Below are 20,411 nucleotides of genomic sequence, written 5' to 3'. Positions count from 1 at the left end.
ATTACTCGAAACGACGCCTTGGCAGACCTGCAATCCTACCGTACATTCCTGTCCAGTGAACGCACGCAACGGCTACAATCTACTAGGGAGGCCGCCCTCAAATTTTACAATCCTGTAAATTTTCAACGCCGCTGACGCACTTTGAGGAAGACTCATTATTTCTATATAACGATGCTCGGCATGAGACTGAGGTAACTAATAATAACAATGACCATACTTTATCAACCGACGTATTTCCAACAATTTCTTCACATAGACAGAATGCGACTGAAATTTTGATTTATTGTCAAAATTTCAATCGCATGAAAAGCCCAGCTAAAATGAAGGAAATTTATCAACATTTATTATGCTCATCCTTTTCGGTCATTCTGGCAACTGAAACAAGCTGGGACGAAAGCGTGAAAAGTGAAGAAATCTTTGGAAATGCCTTTAATGTATTCAGAGACGACAGAAATTTTCATGCAACTCAGAAGAAGTCAGGCGGTGGAGTCCTTATAGCTCTTTCGACCAATTTTAACTCAGAACTCATCATTACACCAAAATTTACAGAATTTGAGCATATTTGGGTGAAATCACACATAGCCGGTGAAACGCACGTGTTCGCCTCAGTGTATTTTCCACCAGACCATGCTCATAAAAGCACTTATGAAGCCTTCTTCCAAAGTGCTGAACAAATTCTATCTGACCTTCCTCCTGAGGTTAAAGTTCACATCTATGGAGACTTTAATCAACGCCATGCTGACTTCATTCTGGACTCTGAAAATGAATGTATCTTACTCCCAGTCGTTGGGGATAATGAAACATTGCAGTTCATTTTTGACAAAACTGCTAATTTAGGACTTAACCAAATTAACCACATCAAAAACCAACAAAATTGCTATTTGGACTTTTTACTAACGAATATTTATGAAGATTTCTGTGTGACCGAATCATTAAATCCACTGTGGAAAAATGAAGCGTTTCACACAGCAATCGAATATTCTTTATTTATGCATGAAAACCAAAGACCCAACGACTGCGAATACGAAGAAGTCTTTGAATACAAATTAGCAGACTACAAAAAAATAAAATTTAAATTAAACAGTGTCAATTGGCAATTAATTTTAAGGAATGTAGAAAATGTCGAAATTGGTATAGACGTGTTCTACAAAATTTTAACAGAAATAATTTCGGAAGAAATACCTTTGAAGAAAAAAAGACGTAACAGAAACACACAAAATCCAGTCTGGTTTAACAGACAAATAAAAAACTTGAAAAATCGGAAGCAAAAAGCACATAAAATTTATAAAAAACACAATAGTAGTAATAATTTATTAATTTATTTGGATCTATGCGATCAACTGAATTTAGCTATCAGTACTGCATTTGAAGAATATAATGCAAAAACTGAACGTGAAATAAAGTCCTGTCCGAAGAACTTCTTTAATTACGTAAAAACGAAATTAAAATCTGACAATTTTCCTTCAATAATGCATCTAGACGAAAATGTCGGTGATAGTTCGGAAAAAAACTGTAATCTATTCGCAAAATTTTTTCAAGAAATTTATACGACATTTTCTGAAGAAGATCGTGACCGCGATTATTTTGCATTTTATCCAGAATTTTCAAGGGACATTGGCCTCAATCAACTTCAAGTGCAGGACATTTTGCAGGCTTTAAAAAATTTAGATGCCTCAAAAGGTCCTGGACCTGACGGAATTCCTCCAGTATTTATTAAATGTCTAGCAATGGAACTCACTGCTCCATTGTTTTGGCTTTTTAATATGTCCCTGGAATCCGGAACCTTCCCTAAAATTTGGAAAAGCTCATTTCTAGTACCTATCTTTAAATCTGGTCGAAAATCTGACATACGTAATTATCGTGGTATAGCCATTATCTCTTGCATTCCTAAGCTTTTCGAGTCAATTATCAACGAAAAATTATTTCTCCAAATCAAAAATAGAATTACTGACATGCAACACGGCTTTTTCAAGGGTCGTTCGACCTCGACCAACTTGCTTGAATTTATAGACTATTCATTGAATGCAATGGATAATGGAAACCACGTAGAAGCTCTCTATACAGACTTTAGCAAGGCATTTGACCGCATTGACATACCAATGTTACTCTTTAAACTGCAAAAAATTGGAATTAAGTCAGGGCTCCTGAAATGGCTTGAATCATATTTAACTAACCGCCAACAAATAATTAAATTCAACGGAAAGAAATCGAGCCCAATTCAAGTCACTTCAGGCGTCCCCCAAGGCTCTCATTTGGGACCTCTCCTTTTTATTCTATACGTAAACGACATATCTTACATTCTCAAAAAACTTAAATTGCTTATTTATGCCGACGACATGAAGCTCTTTTTGGAAATAAGAAATGAAGAAGACATCAATATATTCCGGAATGAAATACACATATTCTACATATGGTGCAAAAAAAGTCTACTAGAATTGAATGTAAAAAAATGTAACTTAATATCATTTAGTAGAAAAAGAACAACTTCAAATATTTCAATTGCATTAGGAAATCAAACTGTAGACAAATGTGAAAGAGTTAGGGATTTAGGAATTATCTTAGACTCTAAGCTAACTTTCATAGACCATTACAATACAATTATTCACAGGGCAAATAACATGCTAGGCTTTATCAAGCGCTTTTGCTATAACTTTCAGGACCCTTACACAATTAAAACACTATATATTGCCTATGTGAGGTCAATACTGGAATATTGCAGCATTGTATGGTCTCCATTTTCAATCACGCACGAAGAAAGATTAGAATCAGTACAAAAACAATTTCTATTATACGCTCTTCGTAAATTAGGTTGGACTTCATTTCCTCTTCCATCATATGAAGCACGCTGCATGCTTATAAACATACAAACATTAAAAGAGCGTCGTGAATATGCAATGGTTTCATTTGTAAATGATATCGTTTCGCAGCGAATTGACTCAACAGAACTTTTATCAAAATTAAATTTCCATGCACCCACTCGGCAACTCCGAAATCGAAATTTATTTGCCATAAAACATCATCGCACAAATTATGCAAAATATGGGCCATTAAACCGCATGATGGCCTCTTACAATAAACACTGCGAAACCATTGACTTTACAATGTCTCGGCATAAACTAAAGCAATATTTTTATTCCATAAGAAATAACAACTCATAAAAGAAAAGACAAGAAAGCTGACACTACTTTTTTATATAAATATATATTTAAGAAAACAAAACTGTATTAATTGTACTAGTCTACGTTGGTTGACGAAATAAAAAAAATAAAATAAATAGATATGAACATCATAAATTTGTCATGTTTTTTGGGGGTGTCCTTAAACTTATGATCGGGAGTGTACGAGTTCGGACGACAACGGCACCATTAACCTCCAGCTAAGCAATATAATTCAAAAGTTTGATATCGTACTGAACAGCCAGTTCGAAATCATAAATAATTCACTATCCCTGCTCTAACTGGTTCGCTGAAAGTAAAATGTTTTTGATGAACTATTTCATATCTATAATTAAAATACTTACTTATAAACATGATCACACTACTTATATTAATTTAAAACATATGGAAACTAGTATTAATATGCTTTAATACGTGATTAAAAGTAATACATTGACGGAATATACAACAACAAACAACTACATTAGTAACCGGTCACTACGATTAAACAATCCAAATCTTAAAATACTTAAAAATACTCCAGAATACTTATCAGATACTTGGAAATACTTAATTGATACTAGAGCTATAGTTTAGAGTGGGATGCCCCTAGATCATACTTTTTGCCACAAATGTGCTTATGTGGTACAGTGGGTAAAGTTGACACCTGTGAATCAGCGACTGCGACATGTAAATGTAATATTTAAACAACGTAAAAAATGTAAATCCAATTAGTCAGCAACATGCTAAACCAGTCTCATAAAAAGTATAAGATATGAAGTGTTCTTCCATATATTTTTTTATAATAAAACAAGAAGGCTGAACAAGGGTTGGAAAATACTGATGTGTAATGCTTTTCATAATGTATATTGCTGTTGAGCTTTCGACTGATTAAAATCACCAAAGATAGACGATTAAAAGCTGAACAAAGGTTAACTTGGTCTTTGTACATCAATTGTTCAAACAAGGGCTGAATTAAAATCGTTTAAACAACACTCGTTGAGCATCTAAATGTTACCTGGCTGTGCCATGATTTTGTACATCGATTTCTCACAAATCACAACGCAACTACGCAAACTAACTACGCTATCTGATAGGGCAAACTTCCTCTACTGGTACTGGTAATTAGCCTGAGTGAGTTTTAATTCGCTTTCAATCAATTTTGGAAGCGATTCTTCACAGTTATTCAAATATTTTGAAAAGAGATGAACTAACCTTCGACTAAAAATCTCTATAATAAAGTTTAAAAAAATACACTTTGAAACGAAACTTGTTTGGTCATTAGTTCCGAATAAAGACTGAAACGCGCAAAAATTGGTCGACAAAAATATATGAATTTTGACTTAAAGTAACTTCAATCAAAATTCATATCACAAAAATCTTCTTATTTTTCTTTTGGAAGTTCAATTCATATATTTAAAGGAAAAAAAAAGTCCGTTTATTCTTTTGGTTTGACAAATCCGAACTGCCGTGCCTTCCGCTTAACCCCTTCCAGAAGGTGCCGAAGAAACGAGCTCAACTTTTTGGCTCAGCTCTGCTACTTTCTTCGGTCCCAAGCTAATCGATGCACCACTCAAAACATAGGAAAATCCACGATCCCCTCATTTAATCTGTCAAACTTTCATAGCGAATCAAAACAAACATAGTGTAGTACTGGAATTTATACACATCCAGCAATTTTGCCAACTTGGCGTGTGAGAACGTCGGATTCTATTGCTGCGCGAGCAAAATTTTGACACGCTGCTTCTCTTGCTTGGACGACATTTTGAAAACTGGAGAGCAAACGGTGAAAACTCATCATAGCAACCATTGTATATACACTCAACTTCCAAATGCAGCACGCAGTATGCATTTTTAACAGAAATACACCAATTTGAAGTTGACCAATTTTTGCGCGTTCCAGACTTTATGTCATGTTCTGGCAAACCCTGAAGGCCTGCAATAGGCATCATTTTAAACTAGTTATTAAATAAAACACCTTTTCCTCTTTTTTTCAGGTCTCCGTAGAAGAATGGTGCAATATGTGGGATGCCTATGCCAAGAATCCGAATGCCGTCCTGGATTGGCAAGTGCGGTAAGTCGTTATTTAAGTTCGTGTTAGTTCAAACTCCATATTTTCTTCCTCCATCTTTTTCCATTGAAGCTTCCCACCTCCCAGAGTCCAAGATAATGCCTGCTCGACAGTTTTATGTTTTTAAGTACGATCCATATAGCGCTTGTACGGATTCTATCCAGGAGACGAAGACAGCAAAAATGGTGATGACTCGTAAACTGGTTCACCTCTGAATTTTTAATTAACAGTAATTACCGAAGAATACGTGCCTCCGAGGCTTGTTCTTCGTTGGCACTTGGGATGAATGTAAGGATGTTGGAAAAGCGGATTGGATTGTTTTTTCGCGCATGGATGTGCTTATGAATATCGGGTTTTCCTGAGACATGCTTGCGTATTTGTTCAGCACGTGAACGCAAGACCGTCGTCGTCGTGGTTCGCTGATAGCAAAACGTTGTCTGTGGGAATGGGTTCACCAAGTTTGCCATCGGAATACTATAATAACAGGTTTTATTAGCTTTACATAAATTATTCCCGTTTTTCGGGGAAGGTGACATTATGGAGTTTCTTCCGCATAGCTGCACACACACACATATCGGCAGCTATTAAGCCGCCCGAAATGATCCGTTGAAATTTCACTTCCTGGGAAGTGTATGATAAAGTCTCATGAATATAAATTGATTCCGTTTTGGGAGGTGGAATGCAGGGATTTGATTTGCCCCAGTAAAGTCATACGTTTGACTTTCGCAGTTTAAATAAATTCGTTCCAGCTTTTGCACGCTTTGAAAAGTTCGAAACTATTTCAGTGGCATGGCTCCTGTCTAAATTAGCTCATGCTCAACCACGTGTGATTCTTTCACCCATACGGATTAGTATCTTATGCAGTTCAATACAACTTGCACAAGAAATCGATATAAAATATCCTCTCAATCATTCGATTCCCAAAGTGGCACCGAAATCCATAACGAATGATCGCGTACAGATCGGGAGTTTTCCCCAAGGACCAGACACTCCCATGCTCAATTCACCTTCGCTTGAAGGTAGCAAATGGAGCCGCTTAGTGGATATGAATAATGCATTTTTTACTTCTATGTGGAACCTCGGAGCTTCTAACAAAATCTATATTCACGAGTGGCTGCCCCTACAGAAACTTTCTTTGTTCACCTGTGATGGCGGCCTTGACTGGGTATAGTGCCGGCATTACTTCCACACAGCTCCAGAACTAGTGGTATGCAGGAACAGAAATCCTCCGGATAGCGCGGTGGGTGGTGCGTCCACCCACCCGGTTGCACGGTTGTCCTTCATCAGATTTAGCTGATTTTTTGTTTGTGAGTAGTGTTAATCATAGTAGGCACCTACAAAAAATCACCTTAATCGGTTTGACGGCGACCGAGACATAGTGGTGACGGGATTTCACCACCCACCGCCTTATACCGGGGATTCCTGTATATGAAATTGAACAGTCGTAAAAACCATAACCCCCTTTATCAATCGTTGGCCCCGATGATGCTTCAATGAACAGATAAAATTCGCACCTCGGTAGTGGTTTTTGTTATCAGAAGCAGATTGGAAGCGGAAGGGAAACATTTCCACGACCTAACCAATTTTCGCTCGCTTGTTTAGCTTGTTAGAATGCAGCCGACGTGGAGAATTTTATGAGCTGCGAGATTTGATTGGATCGATCCGTTCGTTGGGTTACTGCTGCCAACACGTCATGCCAGTCGTTACCGTAGCTCTGAGCCGTGATAGGAGGACTGGTAGTACCGTTAGATAGGGGGAAATTGATCCTTCGTTACCGACTACATATACATTTACATGATACATTTTTGATCCGCCTCTCGCGACGTTAACAATCGGTCTTATTTTTTTTTATTTATATGAAGCGTGAACATCCTTTAATAAAAGGTTTATTATAGTATGGACAGCTGTAATTTGGGGCCTCCCTTACTTCAGCCTGTAAAGGCGCAGCTACAATGCAAGGCCACGCTGGAGGTGGAAGGGTTCGATCCCCGGTCTGGTCTAGGAATTTTTACGGGTTGGAAAATTTCTCGACTTCCCTGGGCATAGTGTACAATTATACTTGTCACCAATACTAATACCAATAGACCAATGTATCCACCATTTTGAAAAAAAAATCGAACCTGAAGTTCGACACTTTAACTGTTTAGAAACAATACATTTTACAATACCATTTTTAATGTAGTCAGTGAATAATAACGTTTAAAAAAATTAAGTAGAAACGGTAGAATCACAATTTTACTACAATAAAGAAGAAACCACATAGGACGTTTTGACTAGTCAAGTTGTACATCGAACATGTTACATTGGACGATTTTTCTCAATGATATAAGCAATGAGTGTTACATTGGACGTTTTGTCTACATGATACTAGATTCCCTTTCACAGATTTCAGAGTAGAGTACCTAACTTTAAATTGGCCGCACCTTTTGAAAATGAGCCCCAATCATTTAAGGCAGTCTGAATGACCGAAGTAACAATCATGTACCCATCATTTCAAACTGTACATTGGATCATGCTTGGCATGCACAGTTGCACACACCTACTGCTCATTTGTTAATAACTTTTCATTCAGTTGTTGAAATTTGTTTTTCTTTAAAATAATTGATAGATTAGGATCATAGTTTACCGTAGATATGCAAAGAGTAAGTGAATCTTAACATTTGAATCAAAACCGATGATTTTTTACACTTAAAGCCCGAGATGTGCAGCGAGGATTTCTCACTTCATTTTCACAACGTAAAAACAAATACAGTTTATTACTAGGATTAAAATCTACTTTTTTTCGTATATATAACAAGCTTAAACTCTATTCTATCTATTGCTTTAAAAATAGCTATGTTTCGTCAACTGTGTGCAAAGTTATCAGCAAATGAGCAGTTAGTGACCAAAACTGTGTATGCCAAGCATGCATTGGATTATATAAATGAAAGTAAATTTGGATGGATGATTTTGTATCACATACAATGATAGAAGAGCAATAGTTTGTATCGCTTAACTCGATTTGTTTACATTTGCTACTTAGGACCTTTTGAAAAGTGGCGCGAGAATTATACTAATGCAAAAAGGGTACAGGCATCGAAAGCTCTCAATTAATCATTTTGTCAAGCTTCTGCATTCATGTTCCATCAGATGTCACAATTACTCACAGAGGACAGTGCAGTGCAAAACATCTCTGGTACTTCTATATATGCATTTAGATTAGTATTCGAAGTCCCTCCTTTTCTACACTTTCTGCATACAAAATAGCTCACCCCTCACAGAATTTCCCGCAGATTTTTATATATGGGGCGGGGCAGAAAGTATATCTTTCGTGCAGAATATGTAAAAAAGGAGGGACTTCAAATGGTAAACTAAATGCATATATAGAGGCACCAGACATGTTTTGTAGTGACAGGTACTCTATTTTGTAATCTGTGAAAGGGAAATCTCAAATCGAGTGTCATCAAAATATCAGATTAAGCTTGGGAGATTTTGAAATTTGAATTTTTTGGCTCTCTGGGGACTGGTAGTAAAGCAGGTAAAACTGTATGAGGAAAAAATCATGTTTATTTAATTGTAGCTTGTTGAACGTTAATTTCCTGGAAAAAAAACTATACGACAATGTCCCTGACTAATTTATTTAGTTTGTCGTTCACTTTTTTGACTTGAATATGCACCAAAAGCGAATTATTCCCACTTCTCTCAAATTCAATATGGTGATTTTTATCACTTCCTACCAGTGGAACAGCGCCATCTCTGTGAAAAATGGCCGGACGATATGATTAATTAATAACTGTGAAAGTGCATCTAGAACACTAAGTTCTAGATACAGCTGGAATTAGGGCGTAACAGCTTTTGTAAACAATTTCTAGGAACTCAAGGCACGCCCACGCAGACCAGCATAAGCATCGGATAGGGAAAGTCTTTCCCTACCCGTTGAGGATGTTGATTGGGGTGGGCAAGCCTTGGATTTCTAGAAATCATCGATAGAAGTCATTGTTTACACAAGCTGTTAGACCTCAACTCCTGCTCTATCTAGAGTTGAGAGCACGCAATAAGCTTGGAATGCAAAGAAGAAGAAGAGAAAGGCAACCCAAAACACTTGATTCTCAGACGCATGTTGTTCTGTTTTCACAAAATCCAGAAAGGTTTTTTTTCGGGTCAGTTTCCCCAATGTTCCGTCTATGTGGTGTCTGTTACTAGGAGTCCAAATTCTGACAGTAACATTTATTATGCTACCTGTTCCTCCTGGTTCATTTGAATGGTCATGGAGAGGTCGTTGTACAACTTCTACTTACTTGGAATTCATTCAATTTGAAGAGAAGCTCTGTACCACTTGATTTGAGTTATTGAAACGTAAACTACAATGTCCTCCTTAACCTACAAGTTGCTCCAGTGATTCATTATTATGTAAAACTTTTCTGTGTTTATTGCTTCCCTCTGAATGCCTGGTGCTGCGACAGGAAACGAAAGGCAACGCATTGATTTTTGCAGCTAGACTTTTAGTTCACTTCAAAACTGTATCAATTAGTTTAACTTAAGTTTAGGTCAAATTAGTATTTAGATAATTGCTTACTTTTCAGTGGCTCTTGAGATTATATAGGCCTTTCAATTCACTGTCCAACTTTTAGGTTAGCCTTAGGTCCTAGGTTTGTGTAAGATTAATTTAACCTTTAGATTCTAGTTTTAGCTTTTAATTCATTATTCTTACCTCCACTAGTTCGCAATTGTTTTAGAACACTACTTTTAAGCGCTAACTGCATAACTTTAAAATAGGATCCCTAAGTTTAAGTAGAAATTTTAGAAATACAATCCACGCCGCTATTATTCTCTTAAGCTATTTTTCATTTGTTTTGATTTGTCAATGTGGGACGACGGCTCATCAGTCAAGTGAAGGAACCGATTGAGGTAGGGTGACTAGCTCGAGGGTATCGGTGTTAACATTCTCCTTCCGGTGCTTCCAACCGTCTTCTGGGACAGCACCTCGATCATCTACGTCGAGCACGGCAAGTCTTGATGTTGGTTGCCTGAAAGTTCCCTGTCGCGTCTGCACGGCAGCTCGTCGAACTTTGCCATCAGCTCCTTGGAAGATCTGGATCACCTTACCTCGGACCCACTCATTATGCCTACCACCGTCTACAACCAGAATAAAGTCTCCGGTCTGCAAGGGTTTGGTCTTGTTGAAACCAGTCCGGTGACAGAAACGTCATCCACCACCATTTTTCTTGAAGCCATAGTTTTTGGCTCTTTGGTTCGATTATCTTTCAATCTAAGACAGCTGATGCAAGCTAGAGTCGGTGTATAATGAGTCACGCCAAGAGTGAAGCCAAGTCTACCTATTGAACTGTCAAATCGGCTACCTATCGTGCAAAGTAAACAAGCATTACGATGCTATGAAAGGTCCACGAAAGGTATTGCAATTAAATATTAAATATAACCGAATAAATGATCATATACACGCAGTGAGCATTTCATTTGTCATGCGATACGTTTTGTAATGATCAGTAATGAGAATTTCTACTATTTTTTTGTTAAAATAATTCGACAAAATCACTGATATAATGATTTACTACAGCCGTTAATTTTTTTCCTCGCTAGAAGCCATTTGAAGTTGATGCAGAAGTCCTCTGTTGACAAGTTAAAAGAAAGGGAATCTTTCGAAAACCGTGATGCGAGTTCAACTGTTTTTCTCTTGGAGTGACTCATTATACACCGACTCTAATGCAAGCATTGAGCAATTAAGCTCCGTTCACATAAATGTTCTATTTGTTGCACTCCAAGAAAATAATGAGTTTATGTTCAACACATGCGTACATTTAGGGATCATATGTTTAATGCATTATTTTTTTTCAATTCGGCATGCTAATCATGAAAAATTCACATTTTATGAATAATTCATACATGATTTTTTTTAACGCAAACGATTCGTTAAAGCACGGTTAAACATAACATAGCAACTGTAGGCTACAGTGCTGACACCACCAATGGTGGCGGCTTCAGCAACCCTCCTTCTAGGCAGAGGATTGGTTGAACCATTTCGGTTGTCTTCTGATGACTGGTAAATACTCCACCAAAAAGCGTTGCAAGAGCTTGTTCAGTTGTCATTGGATTCCTCCCTCTGGGATTCACCAATGTCGACACCAGCCTGCTTCACTCCACTAGAGTTTCCCAGGAGAAAGTGATTAGGTGTCAACGCTTCAGACTCTTCCGAGTCCAACGGTAAATATTTTCCCCTATGTGTATGCATCTTTCAAAGCCGACTTGACAGACTGTACCAACCTTTCCCAAGCACCCCCCATATGTGAAGCCCCTGGAGGAATGAAACTTCACTTCGTTGTTGTGGAGCTCCTCCTTGTTTATTTGCTTTCGTAGAATGCGTTCCGCTACTTGGAAGTTCGTTCCGTTGTCGCTGAATATTTCGATCGGCAATCCTCGGCGGCCAATGAATCCTCGTACACAGGAGATGCATGAGGCCGTTAACAAACTGTATGTAACTTCAAAGTGTACGGTTTGCACAGTGAAACTCGTAAAAAAGAGCGATCCATCCCTTAGCGTTCAACCTTCCCCCTTTCGTTAGAAGCGGACCAAAATAATCCAGGCCCACGTAGCTAACACGGACGAACATGCATTGCCAGGCGGACTGGAGGTAGTGCAGCCATCGGTGGATTGTGACATCTTTTTTGCAATGTCTTCGGCAGTCTCCTCGAAACATAGGAAAATCCACGAGCCCCTAATTTAATGTGCCAAATTTTCAAATGAGCAAATTTAAAATCGTTAGTTTCCACCGATTGGTTGGACGCCTCGTCGACCTTAGTCACGTGTAAGTTTACGTACGCCTTCTTTTCCTCTCTTCTGCTGTTTTTTCGTGGATCCGATTCATACAGCACCACACTTGAAGCATTCTGCATCACTCCAGTCATATACTCGCTGAATGTTTTCAAATCCACCACAGCACGTCCTCGATTGTAACCTGCCCACATCAGCTTCTGATCCGCGGGCAATTTTCCAACAAGCTCTTGCAAGAGAGTAGAGTTTGACAAATGAACTCTTTCATTCTCTGTTTCAATGTGGTCGCACAGCTCTTGAACAGCCATCCCGTACTTTGGAGCCGAACCATGTTCTCTCCGCCATTCAGCCATTCAGTAGGATCCCCAGAAAACATCACTGACGAGAGGTTAATTGTTATTGTGTGGGCAGCACCTCTATTTCTTTTTTTTTGTTCGTTCAGGTTTGGTATCGTAACCCTAGAAGATTTAGGAATATCCCCAACCAGAAGTTGCTGCATCGGAGACTGATACATCGGAAGCTGCTGCATCGGAGGCTGCTGCAGTGGAGGCTGCTGCAGTGGAGGCTGCTGCACTGAAAGCTACTGAACTGAAGGCTGGTGCAATAATGGCAGCACTAAAGGCAGTTAGGGCTGCTGAACTGAAGGCTGCTGAACTGAAGGCTGCTGAACTGAATGCTGCTGCATTGACGGCTTCTGCACTGACAGCTGCTGCACTTACGGATGCTGCACTTACGGCTGCTGCACTGACGACTGCTGCACTGACGACTGTTACACTGACGGCTGCTGCACTGGAGGCTACTGTACTGAAGGCTGCTGCACCAGAAGCGGCTGTATCAGAGGTTGTTGCACTAAAGGCTGACACACTAAAAGGTGCACCGAAGGTTGCTGCACGAAAGGCTTCTGCATCAAACGCGGCTGCATCATAGGCTGCATCGGAGGCTGCTGCATCGAAGGCTGCTGCATCGAAGGCTGCTGCATCGGAGGCTGCTTCATCGGAGTCTGCTGCACTGAAAGTTGCTGCACTGAAGGATGGTGCAATAATGGCAGCACTAAAGGTAGTGAGGGCTGCTGCACTGGAGGGTGCTGTATTGAAGGCTGTTGCATTGAAGGCTGCTGTACTGAATGCTGCTGCATTGAAGGCTGCTGCATTGAAGGTTGCTGCACGAAAGGTTGCTGCACGAAAGGTTGCTGCACTGGAGACTGTCGCACTGACGGGTGCACTGACGGCTGCACTGACGGCCGCACTGACGGCTGCACTGACGGCTGCACTGACGACTGCACTGACGGCCGCACTGACGGCTGCACTGACGGATGCACTGACGGCTGCAAATCGACGGAACCGAATGCTCCTCATGTTGATGTGGATCAACGGAAGGTTATGGACATTCGTGATTGAGACTGGAGCGATGTCTAGAGCAATCGGAGCCAACCTTCCCTCAGTTGGCTGATTTGCAACAACAAATGGAGCTGTGCAGGGAGGAGATCGAAGGAATGCATTCTTCCGTACAACGTTTATCGATGGTGCCATCGTCAGTTGCCCAAGTAAGGGCACTGAATGTCGATGGGATAGCTGGAAACCAAGATGACGTGCTTGTGCAACCTAGCGCAGTTGCTCTAGGTGCCATTCCAAAGTAGTACCAACATGTATTTCCTTGAGATAAGTGTCATGCCTCTGAAAATCAAACCGATAAAGCGAACGAAAACAATGGCTCTCAACCGAAATAATTTTCAACCATTTTGCTGTTGTCTGTTATTTTTCACTTACACACTTACAACCAACGCAACACAAACACATGCGGTGTAAGCGACAGCTGTAAAATATACAATACAGCTGCAAAGTTCGTATGTGTTGTTCAAGCCTGTTATGGGCCATAAATTTATAGACCAGTTAAGAGGGTACTGTCAAATTTGTGAAATCACGTAATGGAAACATTTGATGTCAGTCCCGTGGTTCCCGGAACAAGGACCATAGTTAGGAATACTATTTTGCAGAAAACACTTATTCTCAATATAACCATGCTTAATAGCACTAAATCTACTATGAATTTAGTATAGTTGACTATGAATATTAACAAATTAATTATGATTCTGGTAAAACTTCGATGCTTGGTCAAAATGCATAGTATTTTTCATAGAAATAATAGTAAAGTAATTGAAATTGTTTTCTGCACAAATCTATCGGTGATGGTATTTAATTTAAACCAGCAATATAGTATTTTTACCAATGGATTTTGTTTCAGTGTACTGTTCGCTAAATGCGACGAAAATCGACTGGCGACACTCATTCTCGACGAAGCACGAGAGGTTGGTGTGCATCGGGGACACAACCACTTACGATCGGTAACCGAACTCGTGACACCTGAAGTGCCACCACGCATCGCATGCATCACATTGGACCATATTTTCCACTTCATCTGGCCTGTTGCATCCAGTGCATCCATCTTTCTTGCTGGTGATAGAGTTATGACTCATCACTGATGAAAATTTTAAAGATTGTTGCGACAGGAAACGAAAGGCAACGCACTGATTTTTGCAGCTAGCTTTTTATTCGCATCAAAACAATTAGTTTAACTTTAGCTTAGGTCAAATTAGCGTTTAGAGAATAGCTTTCTTTTCAGTGGTCATTGAGATTATATAGGCCTTTCAATGCACTGTCTAATTTAGGTTAGGTTAGATTTAGGTCCTATAGGATGTTGAAAGATAAATTAAACATCTAGGTTTAGCTTTTAATTCAGTATTCTTATCTCCACTAGTTCGCAATTGTCTAAGAGCACTAGTTTTGAGCGCTAACTGAATAACTTTACAGTAGGATCACTTTGCTTTAGTAGAAATTTTAGAAATACGATCCACTCCTTGTGACAATAGATATTATTCTTTTGTGCTATTTTTCATTTGTATTGATTTGCCAGTGTGGGACGACAGCTCATCAGTCAAGCGTTGAACCGATTGAGATAGGGTGACCAACTTGAGGGTACCGGTGTTTATACCAGGAGTTTAGCTAATTTTCTTATTTCTGTTTTCAATTCCAACTCGTCCCTGAAAGGGCGAAATCAGTTCCTACAAATAGTTCCTGAGGGTCTAAACATTTGTAAAGTTTGAAAGTTAACGTATAGCTAGACTGATTTGCATGCGTATATAGACCATGCGTAGGTGGATCTTGCTGATCCTCAACAAATCACTATTTAGTAGCTTAAACATGGCTATAACTTTGAAATTATGTGCGTTAAATTTCTAAAGACGAACGAGCCTAATAGTACGTTCAGACTAGGCTCTATATTACGTAATATAGAGTGATTCATGATATAGAGGCTATATCATCAACTATATTACATAATATCCCATATATCTGATACGTCATCCAATATTACTTGCAAAGGGTAATATAGATGATATCATTTTCTATATCACTCAAAATTGAGCTTTTCTACAACTGGCAACACGGTTTATTTGGGTAGTGTCTTCGATTGAGTGAGAACTCAGTGAGAACAACAGAATTTTTAGATGTCAGATGTCAATTTCAAATTTGTTTTGATCATCCTTCCCGGTTCAGATCAAGTCTCGTTACTATGGAAGAGCCCGGTCCTTCGAAGCGGAAAAAATCGAAAAAGCGCAACGTTTGGTATGCGCCACAAATTGATCTGGTGCTAGAAGCGTGGGAGGACGTTTCTTCTGTACTGGGTTATAACCGTATATAATGTTTGGAAATCACTCATTTCAACAGATTGACATTGAACACGGAGCGGATGTTTGTTTTTGTAAAAAAAAATAATCATGTTAATTCCAGGCTACTTTGATGCATGCACATCCGTTTGAAATGCAAACGTCAAACTACACACTTAGTTTATTTCACCGAGGCCGGCAAAATAAATTGCCGAGAATCCAACAGCCGAAATTTCGTTAAAAATTTCGGTAAAAGTATAGAATACCGAACGCTTGGTAATTACCAGTTTTATTCGACTGTCAAATTTTACCGAGAACATCGGTATTTGTATACCGAGCGTTCAGCTTTTATTTTACCGAAAAACCTCAAAACAAGAATAAATCTTTTACCAATCCTTCGGCAAACCGTGCAAGAAAAGATTTAGCGTTTGCCGACTATCGTCGAAATTTCAACTCAAATTAATTTGATTATTCAGAATAGCATTAATAATAATACCAAATTAGTGGAAATTCTGTAAACAAGTTTTTATTCCATTTATTCGCGCAACAACACATTATTACTCACACTTCGAGTGATCTGACAAATTTTTCACCAGTCGTAGAAATATTGTCTACAGAGAAAATAATTGCTCTGAAAAATATAAAAAACTGTTTATCACTCGGCGCACATGCATCCCGCATACGTCGAAAGCCTTGCAAAACACGCTGAATGCATGGACGATGTTACCACCTAGCGGTATATTGATACTGTTCCAAGAAATAAAGCATTCTCCCTCGGTCATGGGACTTCCTCTTACAATTATAACAGGAACTTTGTAGTCGATGGGTAGTGGGTCATCCAACTGAAATACAAAAAATAAACATTATAATTGAGAAACCAACTTATTTTAATCAGGGGAATTGTTCAGGTCTGCAGATGCATAAAAGAAAAAGTGGGTCTATTGTGAAAAAAAGTAGGCGGGATGAATAGAAAGGCAGTTTCTTTTAATTGTCTATTGCTATTTACCTTAATCCAATTGAGCAGTCTCTTCAATGGGTTGTCCTTGGCAGAATCTTCGTCGCGCACACGTTTTGAGCCTCGAGTAGGGTTTTTAGCTCGGATAATAGCTAGCGCTCTCAAGAAATCTGTAGTACAAAATTATGTTTATTAAGATTTTATGAAAATTGGTACAATATTACCCTCGACATTACCGTTAGATATTTCCCTGAACAAGTGTTGGTAGGTTTTAAGCACTTTTGCTTGCCAGACATTCCATTGTTCTGCAAAATCCACGGTTTGGTTTCGCATTCTTTTGAAATCATATTCAACCTATAACAAATATAGCTACTATTTATACTGACGTTTTAGTGCATTAAGTGGTCATACTTACTAATTCACCCTCGAATGCCGAACTAACGGGAAATTCTTCGAGAAAAGAGTGGAAGTCATGATTTTCACGATACTGTGACCTGTGACCGATACTCGAATGTAGATGTCCATAACTGGTTAATCCTGCTTCTGTTTTCGGAAATCGGGACAATAAATTTAAGTTCTTCCACCTGAAACAATCAAAATTACCGAATTTTAATGGTTAATATTACTAATATTTTTTGTTTTCGAGCAGTGTAATACAGTAATCAAATCTACAAGTTCGAAAGTGAAAGGAGCATACAAGCTTTTTGTACACAAACCTTTGTAGGCCTTTTTCTCACCAACCGAAGGTTGCCCACGTAAACCAACATCATCGGTTCGGGGAAAATTTTCTCTACCCGTTGATGTTGATGTATTGCGTGGGTTTCATGTGGGTGACGAGAATAGGGCATAAGAAGAATTGTTTACAAAAAGCTTGTTGTTCTTTAATACAAGCTTTTTGTAAACAAACCTTTACAGGTCCTTTTCTCGCCAACCGAAGGTCGCCCACGCATACCATCAACATCAATGGGTGGGAAGCTTTCCACTTTTCATATATTGCTCTTGAATTAGACCCTAATTCTAGCTCAATCTAGATTTTACTATCTAATCAAAGTCCTCGATTGAGCTGAAATAAGGGCGTAAATGTTTTTGTAAATATGTAATAGCTACTCACGAAAATTTCTGAGAATTCAAAACTCAGCCACGCAGATCAGGTAGGGACGACTTCTCCTACACAATGGTTGTGTTGGTGTCCGTGGATGTGTTATGAATTCCCAGAAATCTTTGAAAGAAGTCATAGTTTACAAAGCCAGTTACGCCCTTCTTCCAGGTCTATCTAGAACTTATCGTTGATAAAACTTATCAATAAAATAAATCACTTACCATAGCAAAGAGATCAATTTCTGGCACTTGAACAACTGGAAGTTTGATATGCATCCCTTCGTCGACTTTGGTTAACCTTCTGCGGAACACCCGCGCTTCAGCTCGCTTCGCTAGGTACTCCAAATGGTAGTGAATTTTACCAGCATGTTTTCCATCACCACGTCCGTTAATATAAAACCACAATGCCTAAAATAGTATTCAACGGTTTTAGTTGCCTCTTCAAAATTATAGTAACTCTTAAAAATTACATGTGGTACGTCCGAAACTGACGAAGCCAAAATGGGATACGATTGAACCAATGACTTTGCAATAATATTCTTGTAAAATGTAGAGGCACGCCTAGAACGAAAATTAAAAATCGATTTAAATGTTCCATGCGATGATAATTGTTATTATGATGTACTTACACTCCGTAGTTAGACTTCAAAAATCCGCAAAGTAGGTGTGTTATTCGTTTTATTGTTTTGTCATTGGGTTTTTTGTTCTCTTGGAGAATTTGCATCAAAGCTCTTCCTTCGGCTGACCTCTCCAAAATAATGTTAATATCAATTTCCTAGGAAAATAACGAAACGTATAAAGAACTGATTTTGAAAACTTTCATTTTATAATATAAACAATATAATTTTCGACGTCTTTCATTTGCTCACGTTCATGGAGATCAATTAAAAATTGAGTAAGATTTCATTTATTTTTCCAACAATAATGAAGATTTTCAAAAATGAATTTTAATTTTACTCGAAAAATTGGGTGTGCTTGATTCAAAAACATCATAAGTATCCAATTTTGTGCACCGTGTACACATTTTTGAGTATTCTTTTAACAAAAACGAGATAATTTCTGCTTAATTTTAAATTAATTCGGACGACTGTTTATACGCTTCAATATTTCAATTTAGATGACATGATACACATTTATGAGTACTGTGTAATTTCAGTGTTGCTTTCAGAAAACAAATCACGCGGAACACGCGAAAATGGCCTGTCAGTGTTGATAGATTTTCTTCATCGATCTTTTCTTTCACGAATAACGCTACTACAAAATTTGTTCTGACATCGGTTTGTTTACAAAATCAGATAGGACCTTTTGAAATGTTCGTCTAGAGGCTACTTAGCAATGTTTTCATTGTTTTCGTTACTAACACAAAGAAGAACCACGTTGACCTGGAGCTCATCATGTCTGCATTAAAATGATTTTCTTTGAGGTGAAAATTTATATGGCGGTGTAGCCCATCAGCGTGCCCCGGAACTAGTTGCTTGCAGAAAAAGCAGCGTAAGCCATTTCCTATCTGTATAATCGAAAAAATAAATAAAGATTTAGTACTTACAGAATAGTTGACGCAGTTTTTCGCTTACAGCTTCTCCTTCACCATGGATTTGCCGCAATATTTCCTGCATTTCTCACTTTATTTAATTACACGCACTATAAGCAAGCCTATAAGCACGCACCAGACGACTTACTCTCTGACAAAATGGCTGACAATGAATGTACACCACTGACAGATATTTACTCTTATTTTCAATTGCCGAGGTTCGTCACTTTATATTACCGAAGTCGGTGAAGCAAGATTTTAACGAAATTAATGGTAAACAACATTACCGAACTTCAGTAAATACTTTCATATAACCAAAATTCGTTAACTGTATATACCGATATTCAGTAAAAACATGTTTTCTAACGAGAAATCAGCAAAAATCGTGTTTTAGCGATTTAGTTCAGCAATCTGTTTTACCGAGATAAAAATATAAGATTAAGTGTGTATGTTACCTTGCCGTAGTGCCGTAGAACGCCTCAAAGTGATATCCATATTACAAAGCTATATTACATAATATACAACCTAGTCTGAACGTACTATAAGGTCACTGGAATACAGTTAAGATTTTAAATCTATTATTAAATGCCCACATTGAAGGGATTATGATAAGCGGTCATTTATAGCTACCCTTCATCTGCTTCTTCTTATTTTTCTTACTCTCATCTTAGTATTCTAGATGCTCTTCCACAGTTATTAATTGAGAACCATAGGTGCGAGGACGAGATGGGAAATGACAGGTGGGCAAGAACTCACGGTCTCCCAGTGTTGGTGAGTTCTTTGCCGTTAATGTTCACGAAAAGTTCACTATTTTGCCATACAGAAATTCAAAACAAAATTTTTTATCTGTGTATTTGGACTGTTTTTGACCTGTTTCATACGACCGGAAGATGTATGCTGGTCACAAATGCCGTGCCAAACTGATTTCCTACGCAATTATTCAATCTTTGATGTGAATTTCAATAATAAACACGAGGAGCATTTCTTATAGCAAAACTTGCCATAACAAAATGGGCGGTTCATTTTAGTAAACAAACTAACACTTCTTCCGACTGTGTCACCTGTCTTACTCGCCTAGGTGCGAGGAGTGGGTGGGACAGGTGAGACATGCCCTAAGTATAAACAAACCTGGGTGGGAACGCATGATGGGTGGAAACGCATGATGGGCTTTGGCC

The 20,411-nt window shown here is 38.5% G+C and overlaps 1 protein-coding gene and 1 pseudogene across 1 annotated transcript in view; one reads left to right on the top strand and one right to left on the bottom strand.

The window, feature by feature from the left end:
• Window positions 1–20,411, top strand: part of LOC135713574 (calexcitin-1-like) — a 74,678-nt gene that overhangs the window by 40,469 nt on the left and 13,798 nt on the right. The window contains exon 4 of the mRNA XM_065236704.1: window positions 5,153–5,229. Coding sequence (XP_065092776.1) covers window positions 5,153–5,229 — 77 coding nt within the window. The remainder of the gene's footprint in view (window positions 1–5,152; window positions 5,230–20,411) is intronic.
• On the bottom strand, window positions 16,214–18,580 carry LOC135713564 (uncharacterized; annotated as a pseudogene).

Source organism: Ochlerotatus camptorhynchus, unplaced genomic scaffold, assembly GCF_037179485.1.
Source record: "Ochlerotatus camptorhynchus isolate MF236.1 unplaced genomic scaffold, CSIRO-AGI_Acam_v1.1 ptg000569l, whole genome shotgun sequence".
Taxonomy (NCBI): domain Eukaryota; kingdom Metazoa; phylum Arthropoda; class Insecta; order Diptera; family Culicidae; genus Ochlerotatus; species Ochlerotatus camptorhynchus.
The sequence above is the reverse complement of the archived record's forward strand: the minus strand, read 5'-3'. Positions and strand labels throughout refer to the sequence as shown.